An 18,340-nucleotide genomic window follows, 5' to 3' on the forward strand; every position below is an offset into this window, starting at 1 on the left:
AAGTAAAATATGGCTCCAAAAGTCCAATGAGTCATTGATCAAGACCTATTTCCATCTTATCAATATTTGCAATAGAGTGATCTATTATCCCCATCTGCTCCCACAGTTCTTTCTCTGGTTGTGGATAGCTTTCTTTTTCATAAGTCCCTCAGAATTGTCCTGGGTCATTGCACTGCTGCTAGTAGAGAAGTCCATTACATTCAATTGTGCCACAGTGTATCCATCTCTGTGTATAATGTTCTCCTGGTTCTGCTCTTTTCACTCTGCATCATTTCCTGGAGGTCTTTCCAGTTCACATGGAATTCCTCCAGTTCATTATTCCTTTGAGTACAATAGTATTCCATCACCAGCAGATACCACAATTTGTTCATCCACTCCAATCAAAGGGCATCTCCTCATTTTCCAATTTTTTGCCACCACAAAGAATGTGGTTATAAATATTTTTGTACAAGTCTTTTTCCCTGTTATCTCTTTGGGGTATAAACCCAGCAATGGTATGGCTAGATCAAAGGACAGGCAGTCTTTTAAAGCCCTTTGGGCATAGTTCCAAATTGCCTGCCAGAATGATTGGTTCAATTCATAACACCACCAGCAATGCATTAATGTTCCAATTTTGCCAAATCCCCTCCAACATTTATTACTTTCCTTTGCTATCATTTTAGCCAATCTGCTAGTTGTGAGGTGGTACTCAGGGTTGTTTTGATTTGCATTTTTCTAACTATTAGAGATTTAGAGCACTTTTTCATGTACTTATTGCTAGTTTTGATTTCTTTATCTGAAAATTGCCTATTCATGTTAATTATATGTTTTCTAGAGATCTTTTATGCTATAGTGACATAGCAAGTCAGTAGTATATATTAAAATAGTATATTTAAAGCTGGAATCTGGGTCTTTCTTACTCCTTTTCCTATACCAGTGTTATTTTCATTAATACACAGTATAGGCTACTGCCTTGTTAATCTTTTCTCATCACTGAGCCAGTAATTTGCTACAATGCAATGAATATTCTGTACATCCACCTGGATGCCTTCTGTGGCTCACTGTTCTATACTAAGTTAAATATCAAGTCTTGATTCTGGCATTTAAGGTCATACACTACTCAGGTTCCACCTATATTTTTATCTACTATGCTTCAAGTAGGAGTCAAATTGGATTACTTTTCCTCCCTCTTCCTATCTTTCTCTTATTCTCCTGCCCTTGCTTATTCAATTAAAATTATTTTAATCAATTTATGTACATATATACTTTATCATTTATATATTTGAATATACCATGATCCCTCACCTATGCAGGAGTTATGTTCCAGGACCCCCACTATAGGTGAAAATCTGCGAAGTAGTAGTGTTATATTTATTTTACTATTTATATATATTTTAAGGCTTTATAAACCCTTCCCACTCTCCTATAAACCTTTTCCACACTCTTATTAACCTATAGTCACTGATCCAATCAGCACCCAGGATAGAGAACACAGTGCTGTGGTTGGTTGCCTTTCATTTCATTAGCCAGTATGCCATGATAAGTATAACTCTGTGATACAGAAATAAATATATATAATAAAACCTGGGATACAGTGAAGCCACAATAAGTGAACCTTGATATAGTGAGGGACGTCTGTATTATATACAAATGATAGATTTATTTATATAATTTAATTTAACAAACTATCAATATTAAATAATTGATCAATTATTAATTTCCTACTCTGCTTGAGACATTTGTATTGCTTCCTTTGCCAGAAATGCGCTTCTACTGATTCCTTTCTGCACATTTATTAAAGTCTCTTCCTTCCTTTAATGACAGACTGTCTTTGAAAGAGTATCCCTTCACATTCATAAATGCCAGTAGAGTAGAACTTCCCAATTAAATAACTTATATGTTTTATGCATATTCTTCACATTCTTATTTTATCCTATTTGGTGAAAGCCAGTTCATTCTCTTCAAACTTCTTGAGGCCCTTTTGCCTTTACCCCTCTTTCATATTTCTCCCTGTCTCTTATGTCAAAGTTATTTCGGTTTGTGCTTTTCCCTTCATTAAATTATAAGCTCCTTGAGGGCAGAGATTGTTCTATTCCTCATTTCTTTATCTCAGTTGACAAACTCCAGACTTTGGACACAGTAAGGGAAGTGCTTCATGAATACTCTTTGAATTGAATTCCACCACTTAAATCTGCCACTCTGGCTTCTACCCAAGTACCATCTTCCCAATTACACTTTAATTGTTTGTATCATACAGTATAGGGCTCTCTGATGACTCTGCTGGATACAAAGACTTGGATTTTTTAGCATGCAGTATAGAGCTTTGAGATTTAATTTTATGTAACCATATTAAAAATGAAAAATCTAAATGAACACAGCACAGACACTAAAAGATTCAATAAATCAATTTTAGAGGAACATGAAAGTTATTAAATCAGGAAGTTCTACTACACTGGCATTTATCAACGTGAAAGGATACTCTTTTAAAGATGGCTTGTCATTAAAGGTCACTGACAACTAAGGCTTTCATTGCCTACCACTTTAAAATTGGCTGCTTCCATGACTTCTATATTATAGGAGGATAGGAGGCATACACAATTGATCACAGTTTTTCTTCATTTTAAAAAAAAAAAAAAGGTTTTCCTTTTTTGTTGCCTTTTCTCAAAATGCTGTCTCACTTTCTTTCCACCATTCCCCATCCCACTCCTCAATTTGAACTCTTCCTTCTAACAAAGAAAATTCAATAAATATGATTACCCAATATAGTGAACCTGTCTGACAATATACAGATAATTCTTCCCTACCCTAGTAGTAACCAGTCTCTTTGCTTAGAGCAGTAGAGTGCTAAATCCAGAATCAGTAAGGCCTGAGTTTAAACCACCTCCAGACATTTATTAGCTGTGTGACCCTGAGTAAAGTTTTTATCTTCTGCCTGCCTCAGTTTCTTCATCTGCAAAATGGAGATAATAGTAATACCTACCTTCCATGGTTTTTGTGAGGATAAAACTAGATAATGTTTTTTTTTAATTTTGTAAACTTTTAAAGTACTATACAAATGTAAGCTACCATTTTCATCCTCATTTTATGTGAGATTAGTATTGATTTTTTTATTGCTCTTTTCCATGATCCTTTCATTTACAGTGCTGTGGTTCTTCTGTATGGTGTTTTTTTAAATCCTGTTTATTTCACTCTGCATCACTTCACACGTATCATCAGTAACCATGAATTCAATTATCATCTCTCTGTAGATGACTCTCAAATCTACATATCCAGCTTTCATCCCTCTCCTGATTTTCAGGTGATTATCACCAAGTGCCATCTGTACATTTCTATCTAGATGTCCTATAAACATTCAAAAATGAATATATCCAAAATAGAACTTGTCATCTTCCCCTGAACTCACGCACTTCTTGATTTCCCAATTTCCATGGAAAGTATCACCACATAAATTTGCTAACTGGAAAGCATCCTCAACACTATTCTCATTCATCATTACCCCAATGAGATGCCATTATTTGTCAGTTCCACTTTGTCAATATATTGCCTATGCGTCCCCTTCTTAACCACCAGTGCCATTTCTACCCTATCCCAGCACTCATCACTTCTTACCTAATCTATTGTAATAACCTTTTCCTTCTTTTTTCTGTATCCAATTTATCCCCTTTCTCATCTATCCTCCACAGAGCTGTCAAAGTGATATTCTTCCAGCATTAGTCTGACAATATCTGTTACTATTCTGTTAGATAAGCTTCAGTTGCCCCCAAGTATCTTTAGGGTTAAATAAAAATGCTTCTGTTCATCACTTATTGTTTCACAGTCTGAGTTTAGCCTAACTCTGGACCGACGATAGGTTACTTGACTTTACACACTCTGCTCCAACCAACCTGCTCATTTGCTCTTTCTTCTACATAAGATTCCAACTCCTGTGTCCATACTTTTGGAAAAGCTATCGACCATACGTGGAATAGGGACAGCTAGGTGGCACAGTAGATGGATCATTGAGCCTGGAGTTGGAAAATGCATCTTCCTAGAGTCAAATCTGGTCTTAGACACTTATTACCTGTGTGGGCAAGACAATTAACTCTGCTTTAGTTTTCTCATCTATAAAATGAGCGGGAGAAGGAAATGACATATCACTCTAGTATCTTTGCCAAGAAAACTTCAAATGGGGTCAGGAAGAATTAAACACAATTGAAAAATGACTGAACTACATTCCTTGTTTCCTTTAGCTTCCCACAAAGCTCAGAGTGAGTGTCACCTTCTTCAAGAAGACTTTCCTTGTTCCTACTGTTTCAGCATTCCTTGCCATTCTCCCTTCCCCCAACTCATTACTATATAATTTGTTTTATATCTAGCCTAGACTTAATTATTTATGAACATGTGACCCTTCTATGGGGTTGTTTAGCTTTTGAGGGCATTTTTGCAAGAATGGCCTGAACATGCTGACCAGTGGCTGGTACACTGGTTTCTGATTGGTTAATTTCTCAGAATTCCTCCTATCATCATGTCTGGTGGCATAATAATATTCCATTCTATTTATATACCAAAATTCTTCAGTCATCCTCTGATGACTTTGATCCCAGACTTTTGTAATCATAAAAAAAATGACAATTTTAAAAACTGTATTCTATCCATGAATAATTTTGGTAAGGTAATATTGATACATTTAAAGCTCTTTTTCAGTAGGGAAAAAGCACACATAGAAGGAGAATTAGGTAGTAGAAAACACAGTCAATTTGGATTCAGAAATCACAGCTTAAGTCTTGTTTCTGATACCTTATTCGCTATGTGACCTTGGACAAGTATCTTTTCTCTAGATCTGTTTCCTCATGTGTAAAATGAATGGATTGACCAGAGGTATAGAACTGGATTAAAGTGTAATTTGGAAATAGAACATAGATAATGTTAATTTGTGGTTTTCTAAATTGATGTGCCAGCTGTTTCACACTACTGGATGAGACTATCTTTAAGATCTCTTCCAACTTGAATCCTTTCTCTTCCTGACATGGATTGACTTAATGTTTCATCGAGTTCAAACATTCTATGATGTTAGGACTTTGAATGCGATTAAGGTTCAAAAAAGATAAAAAGATAAAGGATAGAGGTTTAAAAAGCTTGATTTTGGTCTATTATTCAATATATTCTTGCCAGGTGATCAACTGCCTCTCTATGCTTTTTATCACCTGTATAAAAGAAATATGTCTCTATCAACCTTGTTGTTTAAGGTATAAAGAGTCTAGCTCTAAAAATGGTAGAGGGGATAATCAGAAACCAAACAGCAATAGTTGTGTGTTTGGAATTATCAATCATTTCATTTCCACTTTGAAGTCTCTAATAGCAATTTCATCTTTTGATATTGAGAACCAAGATCAGGGAGGTAGGGAACATCTATTAATAAAATCATTTTCAGCTTGTTCTGTAATTAGGAGATGCCATATGAAAAGCTAAACAACACCCTCATTAGAACAAGAAAAATTCCTTCATGTGTTATTAAAAATGTTTTCCTTTAGAGAATAGCACAGACATCTTGGAAAAAAAAAGCAGCCAACCAAATCAAACCAATTACAGCAGGGAGTAACCACGAGTGTGGACTAGGATGGGCTTTAGTTTTCAATTTAATTTACATGGGCTTGAACAATCACAGAACGTCAGAAACATACTTGAGGTTTCTTTTGTAGCTCATCATAATTTGGAATTTAAATATCACATTCTGTAGAATGTTTGATGGTTGCTTGACTCCACTATGAACACAAGACGAACCCCTAAGATACAAAATCCAAGAATGGAAAAAGAACTTGGTTTTCTGAGACTTTGCAGGGACAATGGAAACTTTAACTTGTATTCTCTAGTAGGCAGTTAGGTGCCTAGGGAATAGCACTTTGGGCCTGGAGTCAGAAAGATTCAACTTCCTCAGTTCAAATCTGGTCCCAGATACTAGCTGTGTGACCCTGGGTAAGTCACTTAATGCTGTTTGCCTCAGCTTCCTTGGAATTGGAGAAGGAAATGGTGAACCATTCTAGTATGATTGCGAAGAAAACCTCAAATGGCAAAATGAAGAGTTGGATATAACTGAAAATGAGTCAACAAGATTAATTTCTAGTTATTGTTGTACTCAGTTGGTAAGGTGGTACTCTCTTGGTGTTATTTTAATTTTAATTTTTTAGTTATTTTAAATATTTAATTTTAATTTTTAAAAATAATTTTTAAATTTAAATTTAAGAAGCATTTAAGTGCCAACTAAGTTCCATGAATTATGCTAAGTACTTCTCAAATATAATCTCATTTTATCCTCCCAACAACACCCCCAAAGTTGGTACTATTACTCTTTCCATTTCAAAGATAAGGAAATTGAGGCAGACGGGCTAATTGATTTGCCTAGGGTCACAAAGCAAAGTAAATATTTGAGGCCAAATTTGACCCCAGGTGTTCTGACTCCAATTCTAGGGCTCCATCTACTATACTACCTGACTGATTATTTTAGTGGAAAACACTATAAAATAAGAGTACATAGAAGGGTAGAAAAGAAACCAGATTGAGGAATGCTTTGAATGTTAATACATGGCTTGTGGACACTTCACAGAACCATTTAGCCCTGAAGTCATTATAGGTCAGTGTTTCCTGACTAAACTCTCTAGCTGCCTTGTCACTTGTCCAGATACTTCTCTTTGTACTTTGTCCATTTTAGACCCAAAGTACCAGTTTAAGGCAGAGACTAGGAATCAGGGAGAAGGCAAAAAGTGGATGCAAGAAGAACATAAGTCTAACAGAAGAAAGAGGGGAGAAATAATGTTTGTTTAATTTATCATCTCTAAGGGGCAAGATCTTTTGCATCTTTACATTATCCCCTTCTATACAAGCAGCAAAATATCATTAAAGGCTTTCTAATCACATCTGGGGGTGAGGAAAGGAGTAGGAGATAAAGTACTGGATTTGAAATCAAGAGATCAGAGATAAAAGTTTTGCCTCTGACATGTACTAGCTACACAAACTTGGGGAAATCACTTTACTTCTCAGTCTCAGTTTCCTCATTTGTCTAATTGGAAAAATTCTTATCATTATATGAATAGAAATAATTGCTATTATAATCATCGATCGTCACCCTTGGAGAAAATGTAGCTAAGGGCAGAAGAAATGACTTTCCCAGAGTCACCATGTAAATTGGTTGTATACATGGGGCTAGAACCTAAGTTTCATGGTTTCCAGTTTAATGGTTTTTCTATTTTAACATTGCCTTCTTCCCACTTTGAAAATGCATATAGAGAGAAATGAAAAAATAATATAAAATATGAATAGAAAACTAGAGAAGTAAAGGAGAGAAAATAGTTGCTATGATTTTTTATATTTAATATTGGTCATCTTTTATATGAGAAAAGAAATATATCTAGAGGAGATTTCTACTTACCTTTTCAAGGAGGTATTCACTAGCCTGTTCTGAAAAGATATGAATTTTATCTTCCACACATTTCTTCAAAATGTCTATCTTCCTTTTGTTCTTGGCACGCTGCTTTTTGACTTTAGATTGTTGCTACAAAAGATCACAAAGAAATAATAATGAGCAATAAAGCACCAGGGATTTAAAGGTCACCAACCACATAACCTTAAAATCCCTTGTATCACTGAGTGAAAAGATACTGGTCTTGGTCCTTGGATGACAGAAATCCATCCAATACCTAGCCTCAGAGTCAAAGCCTATCCAGGGTGTTAGGAAGTGCTCAGGTTTTGATTCCATTGGCATAGTTTCAGATCATCGCCATACCATGAGTTATGTAACTAGAAAGAGGTGGCACTGAGTATAGATTACTGAACTAGAAGTTAGCAAAACTTATATTCAAAGGCTGCCTCAGACACTTCCTAGCTGTGTGATCCTGGGCAAATCTTTAACTTCTCTCATCTTCAGTTCTTCATCAGAAATACGGATAATAATAGCAGCTACTTCACAGGCCAGTTGTGAGGTTCAAATGAGGTGATATATATACCTTAAAGTGATAATAAGATGCTAGTTATTATAATAAAATTATTTAATGATAATTATTGTGTTATTACTCCTCCTTTTCCTGCAATGCCTCTTCCTCCACTGCTATATCTACAACAACAACTCTTCTCCTCTTCCTAGCTAAAACCTAAATAATTCACAACACCTGTTTACTCCAACTCTACTTTCAATTTGTCAAATGAAGTTATACCGACTGTTTCTGCCTCATATTCATACTAGATCCATCACTGCTAGAAGCAACCCTTTTTCATTCAATTTTTTTCCCATTATCAAAATATCTCAGCAGTTAGTTATTCCATACCTTATCTAGAACTCCACTTTATTCTTCCCTACTTCATTCCCATAAAATGACCTTGTCTCCTATAGAAGATTGAGCATATTTGGAATGAAATATTTCAACTTCCCTTTTCCACTCTTCTAAACTTCCTTATGCCTTCATTCATTATCTTTCCCTTTCTTTGGGTCTCAGATGAAAATGTCCTTCCTTCATCCTTAGAAAGGGCAATATTTCTATCCATGGCTTTGATCCTATTTGTTCTCATCTTTTACAGGTAATTGCCCCATCAATAATCACTTCTTTCAGAATCGGGGTCCTAGAATCTCAGAAGATGGGACCTCAGACATCATTTAGTCTAACCCATCTGAACAAGAATCTCACAGTCTTCCCCTCAAGTGGTCCATTAACCTTTACTTGAACCTCCAGTAATGTAGAACCCACTACCTTCCACAACAGTCCATTTTAAGGTATTTTCAGTATCTCCTCTCTAAATCATTTTTTCCTCTAAAGTGTTTGCTCCTTGGGCCATCACCTTAGCTCATGACATGTTCAGTTACCCATCTAAATACTAAATATAGCATCACCAAAACCAAACAAAAAATAACATAACTGTTATTTTTCTTTCTCTTCTCTTTCATGGATGAATTTGGAGAAAGAATAGATTAGAATCCTTGTCTCCACTTTACATCATCTACTTAACCCCTTGCAATACAGTTTTTCTCTCTACTCCTCTTCCAAAAGTTTTATTCAAAGTGCGAACTTAAATTCAAATACATTGATATTTTCATATTCATTATCTTTGACATTTCTATAGCATTTGACAGTGCTTATTAGCCTCTCCTCCATGATGTGTCCCCCAATAATAAGAACAGACCCTAATAAAATCATAGCCATAACCTAGCTAGAATCAGTCACATAGATCAGTTCCATGATCTCACTGGAGGTTACTAACCCCCCCGCCCTCCACTATACTTTGAAGAAACTGCATGTCCTTCCAAGAAACTACTGATGCAGGGACTCTATGAGAATCTGGGTTAGATGGTTACACACTGACATATTGATTTATTATCTTATAGAAAACTCTGTCTAAGCTTCAGTGAAGTAAACTAAGTCATTGTACTAAGATTATAAATCATTACTAACCATTGTGTATGTAAAAAGATCACCTAATCCTTTAGCCTATGTAACATTGCCCCATAAAATACTAGCTTGATGAAGTAAACTTCAGCATGATTCACCAACAGTGTCTTGTGGCCCCCCCAATCCCAGAAACCTATATCCATCTTTCTCATCCATCTCCTGAATCCACAATTGCTGTCAGCAAGCCTGACATCATGATACTCTCTTCTCCTTCCATGACTTCAACCTTCCATGACTTTGCCCTATCCCAGTTCTCTTATGTGCTTGATTTCATCTTTTCAGTCTCTTTCATTCATTCTTTTTCTCCTTCCATCTCTGTAGCCTAGAAGTAGAATGTGGAAAACTGTTTTGTAAGACACCCTTTTTATTCTATCTGATTGGACACATCTGCTCAAATGGCTTCAATGATCACTTCTAACAAGATCTGTCTTCAAACTACATATCTAGCAATAATTTCCCTCAGAGTGCCAGTTCCATATATCAAATTGGATTTTCTGTGGGTACCTCAAACTTAACATATCCAAGAGTTAGCTCCTCATTTCTCAGCCATCCCCTCCCCCCAAAACAGTTACTCCACCTGATTTATTTTCTTCAGATTCTAGTTATTTGATTCTTCCAGCCAGCAAGTCAGGATTAAAATATTGAAGTAATCTTGAATTTTTACCTCTACTTAACCATCCATCAGTCTTCAATTACTTACTGTCTTGGTAACAACTCTAGGACAGAAGGTAGTTCTCACTTCTTATCCTCATATAATAATTATGTGTAGTTATTCCTTATCAATTCCATTTAAATATAAGCTTCAGAGCTTATTTCACTGTTGTGTCTCTAGTACCAGAGTGCTTTGTACAAAGTATGTATTTTGGATCATAGATTTAGGTACCATTGATTAGATATTTAGAAGTAGAAGGAATATTAGGGATTATCTAATTCAACCACTCCATTTTCCAGAGAAAACTAAAGCCCAATGGTATTAAATGAGTTACCCAAGGTCATATAGGTACTAAGTAGTAGTCAGAATTCAAATCAACACCTGATTTGAAATCCGGTACTTTCTTAATTCTACTGTGCTTCCATTCTTAATGAATGTTTAATGTGTTAAATAAAACCTTTTGGAGCCAAAATCCATTTAATGCCCTTTTCCATCTAATTGCAAAATACTCTTTGTAGAAAGAGTAGAAAAGGATTGTGCATTTCAAAAAAATTCTGACTGGACTAATTTCTTAAATATGAAAATTAATAGGAAAAATACAAAGTCTTATAACTGGATTCTTCAATTTGACTCCACATTTATAAAATGGATGAGGCATAGTTAATAGATAGTTCAGAAAAAAATATGATGCCACCTTAGATTTGGAATTGGAAGAAAATTTAAAAACCATCCAATCCAATGTCATCATTTTATAAATGAGGAAACTGAAACTCAGTTATGGTAAGTGATTTATCCAGGGCCATACAACTACTGATTTCAAGGAGCAAAATTTGAACCTAGGGGACACCCTGACTCCATATTCAGATTTTTGTATCCAAAGGCACAATGGCTTCAACTGGAACACTACGATCTTACATGAATCAAAGATTCAGCTGACCCCAAATAAAATATGGTAGACTGAGATGACTTAATTCAATATGAGTTAAAAGTGTGGTATGGTGGTCAAGAAAGCTAATGTGAGGTGGGTTCCACTGAAGAGCAGAATAAGATCATGTTCCTGTTGTACTCTGTTTTCACTGGTCAGAGACCATACTTGGAATATCTATTCAATTTTGAGTACAACATGCTCATGACATTGAATGACATTGAAAAGCTGACGAGTATGCAGAGGAGGGCAACTAGGATTGTGAAGCACCTTAAATTCATGTCATATGAAAGAAAAAGGGATATTGAACTTAGAGAAGTCTTAGAGGAATTTCCTACCAGTAGGACTGCCCTCGTCCTTCCAAGATGTCAGAGAATAATTTTAATAGAAGTAATGTAAATTTTAGCTTCTTTGTTTAAAAAGGCAACTCATTTCTGACCTTCATTTAATATCGTCTCTTTAGAAGGTTTATTAGATGGTGCCATATTCCTAGATTGTGCATTTCTTCTTCTAAGATAATTCTGAATGGCCACAAATAGGTAACAAGGTATAATTCCCCATTTGAAGTAACCTTTATTTTGCATGTTATTGAGGCAGTCTGTGAATGAAAATAAGCTGTGATAACATCAAGTAAGACATCCTGCTGGGCAACAATATCACAACTTTTGTATTTTTTCCCCTGAGAATACAAAGGAAGAAGAATGCTTTTGAGGGAAAGGATATCTGTTCCATCATATTAGCAGGCGTATAGTTTTTCATTGCAAATAAGCACTCTTTAAGACTATTGAAAATTTTGAACTGTGAAAACTGCTGACAAGACTATATTATCTCAAAAGCTGAGAAAACAAAAGGCAACTAAGAATAGACATTTCTATCACTTTCAAATGATTTTTCATAATTCCTCAGAGTTTAAGGGCACTTTAGTCCACTTAGTTCAGGGGCCATTAAACTGGGGGCCTGTGAGTTGTTTTATTTAATCAGTTGAGTATAGATTTATGTACTTTTTTCTCCCCTTTTGCCCTCCCTGTCATCCCAAAATATAAAATAGAAGAGAAGTTTCTTGATATGGGTAACTCTTTCATCTTTATCGTTGTCTCCTCACTTCCAAGTACAATGTATGGTTCATAAAAGGAACTTAAAAAGCTTTTTGAGTGATCGAATGGGAGAAAAACAGACTCTTTGCAGCTACTTCACCCACAGGTATGTAACTTAGGGCTTAGGGTCAAGAGGCCTGAATTCTTATCTATTTATTTAAAAACTCTATAACTCAGGAGTAAAGAATTCTTCTTGTAATAGGTGCTTTGTAATTGACTTTTGAATTAATTAATGAAATTCATCTAATCTCTTATTAATTGAGGCTCAGATAAATTATTATTTTTAATAATAATAGCTAATAATTATATAGAACTTTAGGGTTTACAAAGCACTATATTTGTATATAGATATCTATACACGTGCACATATATTTATCTTAGCTCACTGAAGGCTAAATCACTCCCAATACCATGCTTCTTTTACTATGCCCTGCTCTCCCATATAAACTCTTCTCATTTTTTCAGGTCCAACCTTTGGCTAGTCATTGAAAAAGAATCAAACTTATATTTTTAAACCTGAGAATGTGTTAATGTTGTCCTATTATGTTTGTTAATATCATTTCAGAGACTTTGTACACAGTTTTCACTTCCCTAAAAAGTCAGTCTGGTCTCAAATTCATGTGTTCTGACCAATTATAACCTAACATGGCAGATTGAAAGAACATTTTATAAACTAGTCAGTGGTAGTCCTGAATTAAAATATATTGCATGAATTGGAAATAAGAAGGATTGGCTTCTTTATTTTTTTAATTCTGCCATTAGACTGAACAAATTATTTTCTCTCCAACCATAAATTTTCTCCACTACAAAGGGAGTTGGATTAAATAACCACTAAGGTCCAGTTCAGTGCCGACATTCTACAAACCATATTTTAATGTCCTTTCCAACTGAAACCCTTCTATGCTTTTTGATGCTGTTGCAACTATACAATTCAACTTTTAGAAGCATCCTACCTGAATATCTGGAGCTGTGAAGGCTTGGTCCACTTTCAGGAACTCGGCTTCTCTCCAATCTGACTGAAAATTCTGTAGCAATACCCGGGCCCGAATTCGAGGCAAGGCTAAGCTGTTGTCCATCTGAGCAAAGCAGCTGTGAAACTTTTGCCTCATTTTAAGCAATTCTTCTTCAGATAATGAAAGGGGTAAACACAGAAGCTTCCTGTTGGAACAAAGACAAGTATTTTAAAATCCTATTTATTTTCATATATTTACCTCTTCTATATAAGGGTTTAAAAAATACACCAATCTATAATTATGGAAGGTAAATCTACTGATTACTGCAAATAATTACATTTCCAAGAGAATGTGAATTCCTTAAAGAGGAAAAGAAAAGTCTTTGTATCAGTAATTCTATATGCCTATCACAATGTCTGGTGTATAGTAGATAATTTATAAATTATAGTTAAATATTATTGTACATGAATATAAAAGAATATTGCCATCAAAAACAATGGATATAATGAATATAGAGAAGACTTATAGAAATTGATACAAAATGAAACAAGCAGAAAGTAGAAAATAATACATACAATGAATAAAATAATATAATTATAAAGAACAAGAAGAAAACATGAAACTGAAAATTGGGTCATTGTAATCATTAAAATATCTTCTGGGGTTCCGGGTTAATATGGCGACAGAGTAAAAAGCAGCTCTTAACCTCTCCTGACCAAAACATACAGGACTCCTCAAGGGGACATAAAAACAAATCCAGACGAACAGAGGGACCCCACAACAGGGTGCAGTGTGGAAGGTATGTGGAATCAGGGCATTTCCATGCTATAAAGGGGTGAAACAGCTCTCACTAAATCGAGGGCTGAGCAACCTCCCCCCCCCCCAAACCCTCCACACACACCACCTACAACGCCAAAGCCAGCTAAAAAGAAATAGAGCAAGTCTGGGGCACCCATTGAGTCACTGTCAGCTCCAGGGCCTGTTCCTGAGAGCAGCAAGATTTAGGACCCCAAAAAGCTAAAGAACGCGCATGAACTCTGAATGCTGATACAGAGCGCAGGTGCAGGAGGAGGTGCGAGTGGAAGAGGACACAGGCGCGAGTGAAGGCTCTGAAACCCTGAGTGGGGAACCAGTGCAGACAGGTATACCACTGTGGAAGCAGCTCCCTGAGACTTGTAAAGGAACCTCCAGCAGAGGACCAAGCAAGAGGGTCCAACAGGGGGCTTGACCTTGAGAACAACCAGACCTCAGACTACAGGATCCAAAAGAGCAAAGACAGACGCTGAGCGCGAGGATAAAGCTGAGAAGCTGCTGGGCTAACAATGGCTACCCAGAATCAGGAAGTTCAGAAGAGAAAGATTAACAACAAGAAGAAGAAAGCTTTAACACTCGACAACTTTTACACAGAGAAAATCCAGACAACCGAGCAAACAGAAGAGGAGAACAAACAAGCATCCGGACCCTCCCAAAATAATGAAAACTGGTCACAAGCTCTTGAAGACTTCAAAACTGAGATGAAGAGAAAGTTGGAAAAGATTTGGTTAGAGAAATGGGAAATAGCTCAAAAGGAAATCAGGCAAGAAAATAACAGTTTAAAAGGTAGAATTTTGCAATTGGAAAGTGAGGCTCAGAAATCAACTGAACTGATAAGCAAATTGAACACCAGAAATGACCAGATTGAAAAGGAAAACCAAAAGATTATAGCTGAAAACCAGTCCCTAAAAGCTAGAATTGAGCAGTTAGAAGCTAATGTTCTGTTCTCTCAAGACAACAAGAACAAATAAAACAAAGTCAAAAGACTGAAAAAATAGAAGAAAACATGAAATATCTCAATGAGAAAGTGACAGACCAAGAAAACCGGTCTAGAAGAGACAATTTGAGAATCATCAGTCTCCTTACTAAAAGAAATTATTCAGCAAAATTGCCCTGAAGTTCTACAACAAGAGGGCAATATAGACATTGAAAGGATCCATAGATCACCCTCGACACTCGACCCAGAAAAGATAACCCCCAGGAATATAATAGCCAAATTCAAGAGCTTCCAAGTAAAAGAAAAATCTTACAAGAAGCCAGAAAGAGACAATTCAAATATCAAGGAGCACCAATCAGGATCACACAGGATATGGCAGCCTCCATGCTAAAAGACCGCAAGGCTTGGAATATGATATTCAGAAAGGCAAGAGAGCTGGGCCTGCAACCACGGATCAACTACCCATCAAAATTGACTATATACTTCCAGGGGAAAGTATGGGCATTCAACAAAATTGAAGATTTCCAAGTATTTGCACAGAAAAGACCAGGGCTAAATGGAAAGTTTGATATCCAACCACAAAAATCAAGAGAAACATGAAAAGGTAAATAAGAAACAGAGGAGAAAGAAAGAAAACTCATGATTTTTAAATTCGCCTTTTTAAGTGCCTCAGTGAGATCTAATTATCTGTATTCCTATGTAGAGAAATGTTATGTTTAATTCTCTGTAGTGAACTCTATTCACTATTATAATATTCACTATTATAGTAATCAGAAGAATAATTAACAGGGTGAGGGTGGAACACTAAATAATCTAAGATGGCATGGGGAATGGGAAAGAGGGGGTAAATAGCAGGGGACACCAAGAGAAACTTGAACGAATAAGAAAATAGAATATTCTATTACACACAAAGAGGGCATGGGAAGGAGAGGGGACAAATACTATCATAAGAAGGAGAGGAAGAGAGCATTAAGAGGTAATATTTAAACCTTACTCTCAGCGTAATCAACCTGGAGAGGAAAGAGTAGCTATACTATCCATTGGGATATAAAACTCTTATCTAGCCCTACTTAGAAAGTCAGAAGGGATAAACCAAGGGGAGCAGGGGAGTGGGGAGGTCAAAAAAGGGAGGGGAGAAGAAGGGGGAAGGAATTCATTAGGCCTTTAAAAACAAAAAAGAGGGGAATAATAAGGGAAGGGGTGGAAAGGGAAGTTAATCAAAGGAGGGGATAAGGGATACCAGCTTAATAGCAAACCACTGGTTTAAAAGGAAATAGTTTAAGAAGAAGGGGTAGGAATAGGGGAGGATACGAAAATGTCAGTGAATGCACAACTTATAATTATAACTCTGAATGTGAATGGGATGAACTCGCTCATAAAACAGAAGCAAATAGCAGAGTGGATTAGAAACCAAAATCCTACCATATGTTGTCTACAAGAAACATATATGAGGTGGGTGGACATACACAAGTTTAAGGTTCAGGGTTTGAGCAAAATCTTTTGGGCGTGAAATGAGAAAAAGAAGGCAGGAGTGGCTATTATGATTTCTGACAAAGCCAAAGTAAAAATAGATATGATTAAAAAAGACAGAGTAGGTCATTACATCCTGATTAAAGGCAGTATAAACAATGAGGAAATAACACTGCTCAATATGTATGCACCAAGTGGCATAGCATCCAAATTCATAAAGGAGAAAATGGCAGAGCTCAAGAAGGAAATAGATAGTAAAACCATAATAGTGGGAGATCTAAATATTCCTCTTTCAGATCTAGATAAATCAAACCAAAAAATAAATAAGAAAGAGGTAAGAGAGGTGAATGAAGTCCTAGAAAAATTAAATTTAATTGATATTTGGAGAAAAATAAATAGGGACAAAAAGGAATACACCTTCTTTTCAGCTGCACATGGCACATTCACAAAGATTGACCATGTTATAGGGCATAGAACCATTGAAAACAAATGCTAAAGAGCAGAAATAATAAATGTAACCTTCTCAGATCATAATGCAATAAAAATTATAATTAGTAAGGGCACCTGGACAGGCAAATCAAAAACTAATTGGAAATTAAATAATATAATTCTCCAAAACCAATTAGTCAAAGAAGAAATCATAGGAACAATCAACATTTCATTGAAGAAGGGGGCAGCTGGGTAGCTCAGTGGATTGAGAGCCAGGCCTAGGGACAGGAGGTCCTAGGTTCAAATCTGGCCTCAGAGACTTCCCAGTTGTGTGACCCTGGGCAAGTCACTTGACCCCCATTGCCCACCCTTACCAATCTTCCACCTATAAGTCAATACACAGAAGTTAAGGGTTTAAAATTTAAAACAAACAAACAAACAAACAAACAAACAATTTCATTGAAGAGAATGACAATGATGAGACATCCTACCAAACTCTGTGGGATGAGGCCAAGGCAGTACTCAGGGGGAAATTTATATCCTTGAGTGCATATATTAACAAATTAAGGAGGGCAGAGATTAATGAATTGGGCATGCAACTCAAAAAATTAGAAAGCGAGCAAATTAAAAATCCCCAGATGAAAACTAAATTAGAAATACTAAAAATCAAGGGCAAAATTAATAAAATCGAAAGTAAAAGGACTATTGAATTAATAAGACTAGAAGCTAGTATTTTGAAAAAACAGATAGAATAGACAAAGTACTGGTCAATCTAATAAAAAAAGGAAAGAAGAAAACCAAATTGACAGTATCAAAGATGAAAAGGGAGACCTCACCTCTAATGAAGGGGAAATTAAGGCAATCATTAAAAACTATTTTGCCCAATTATATGGCAATAAATATAACAATTAAGGAGATATCGATGAATACTTAAAAATATAAACTCCCTATATTAACAGCAGAAGAAATAGAATACTTAAATAATCCCATATCAGAAAAAGAAATTGAACAAGCCATCAAAGAACTCCCTAAGAAAAAATTGCCAGTGCCTGATGGATTCACAAGTGAATTCTATCAGACATTCGGAGTCCTACTAAATTCCTTTTATGACAGAAATATGGTACTGATTCCAAAGCCAGGGAGATCAAAAACAGAGAAAGAAAACTACAGACCAATCTCCCTAATAAACATAGATGCAAAAATCTTAAATAGAATACTAGCAAAGAGACTCCAGCAAGTAATTAAGAAGATCATCCACCATGATCAGGTGGGATTTATATCAGGAATGCAAGGATGGTTCAACATTAGGAAAACCATCCACATAATTGACCATATCAACAGTCTAACAAACAAAAATCACATGATTATCTCAATAGATGCTGAAAAAGCCTTTGACAAAATCAGCATCCATTCCTATTGAAAACACTGAAAAGTATAGGAATAGAAGGACCTTTCCTAAAAATAATAAACAGTATATACCAAAAACCATCAACAAGAATCATATGCAATGGGGATAAATTAGAAGCCTTTCCAAAAAGTTCAGGAGTGAAACAAGGATGCCCATTATCCCCTCTATTATTTAACATTGTACTAGAAACACTAGCAGTTGCAATTAGAGAAGAAAAAGAAATTGAAGGTATCAAAGTGGGCAAAGAGGAGACTAAGCTATCACTCTTTG

General features: G+C 35.8%; 1 protein-coding gene across 1 annotated transcript in view; it reads right to left on the reverse strand.

Annotated features, from left to right (window-relative positions):
- EVC2 (EvC ciliary complex subunit 2) overlaps positions 1-18,340 on the reverse strand; it is a 176,918-nt gene that overhangs the window by 32,378 nt on the left and 126,200 nt on the right. Inside the window, 2 exon segments of the mRNA XM_044681763.1 lie at positions 7,382-7,504; positions 13,014-13,218. Coding sequence (XP_044537698.1) covers positions 7,382-7,504; positions 13,014-13,218 — 328 coding nt within the window.

This window comes from Gracilinanus agilis, chromosome 6, assembly GCF_016433145.1.
Source record: "Gracilinanus agilis isolate LMUSP501 chromosome 6, AgileGrace, whole genome shotgun sequence".
NCBI classification, from domain to species: domain Eukaryota; kingdom Metazoa; phylum Chordata; class Mammalia; order Didelphimorphia; family Didelphidae; genus Gracilinanus; species Gracilinanus agilis.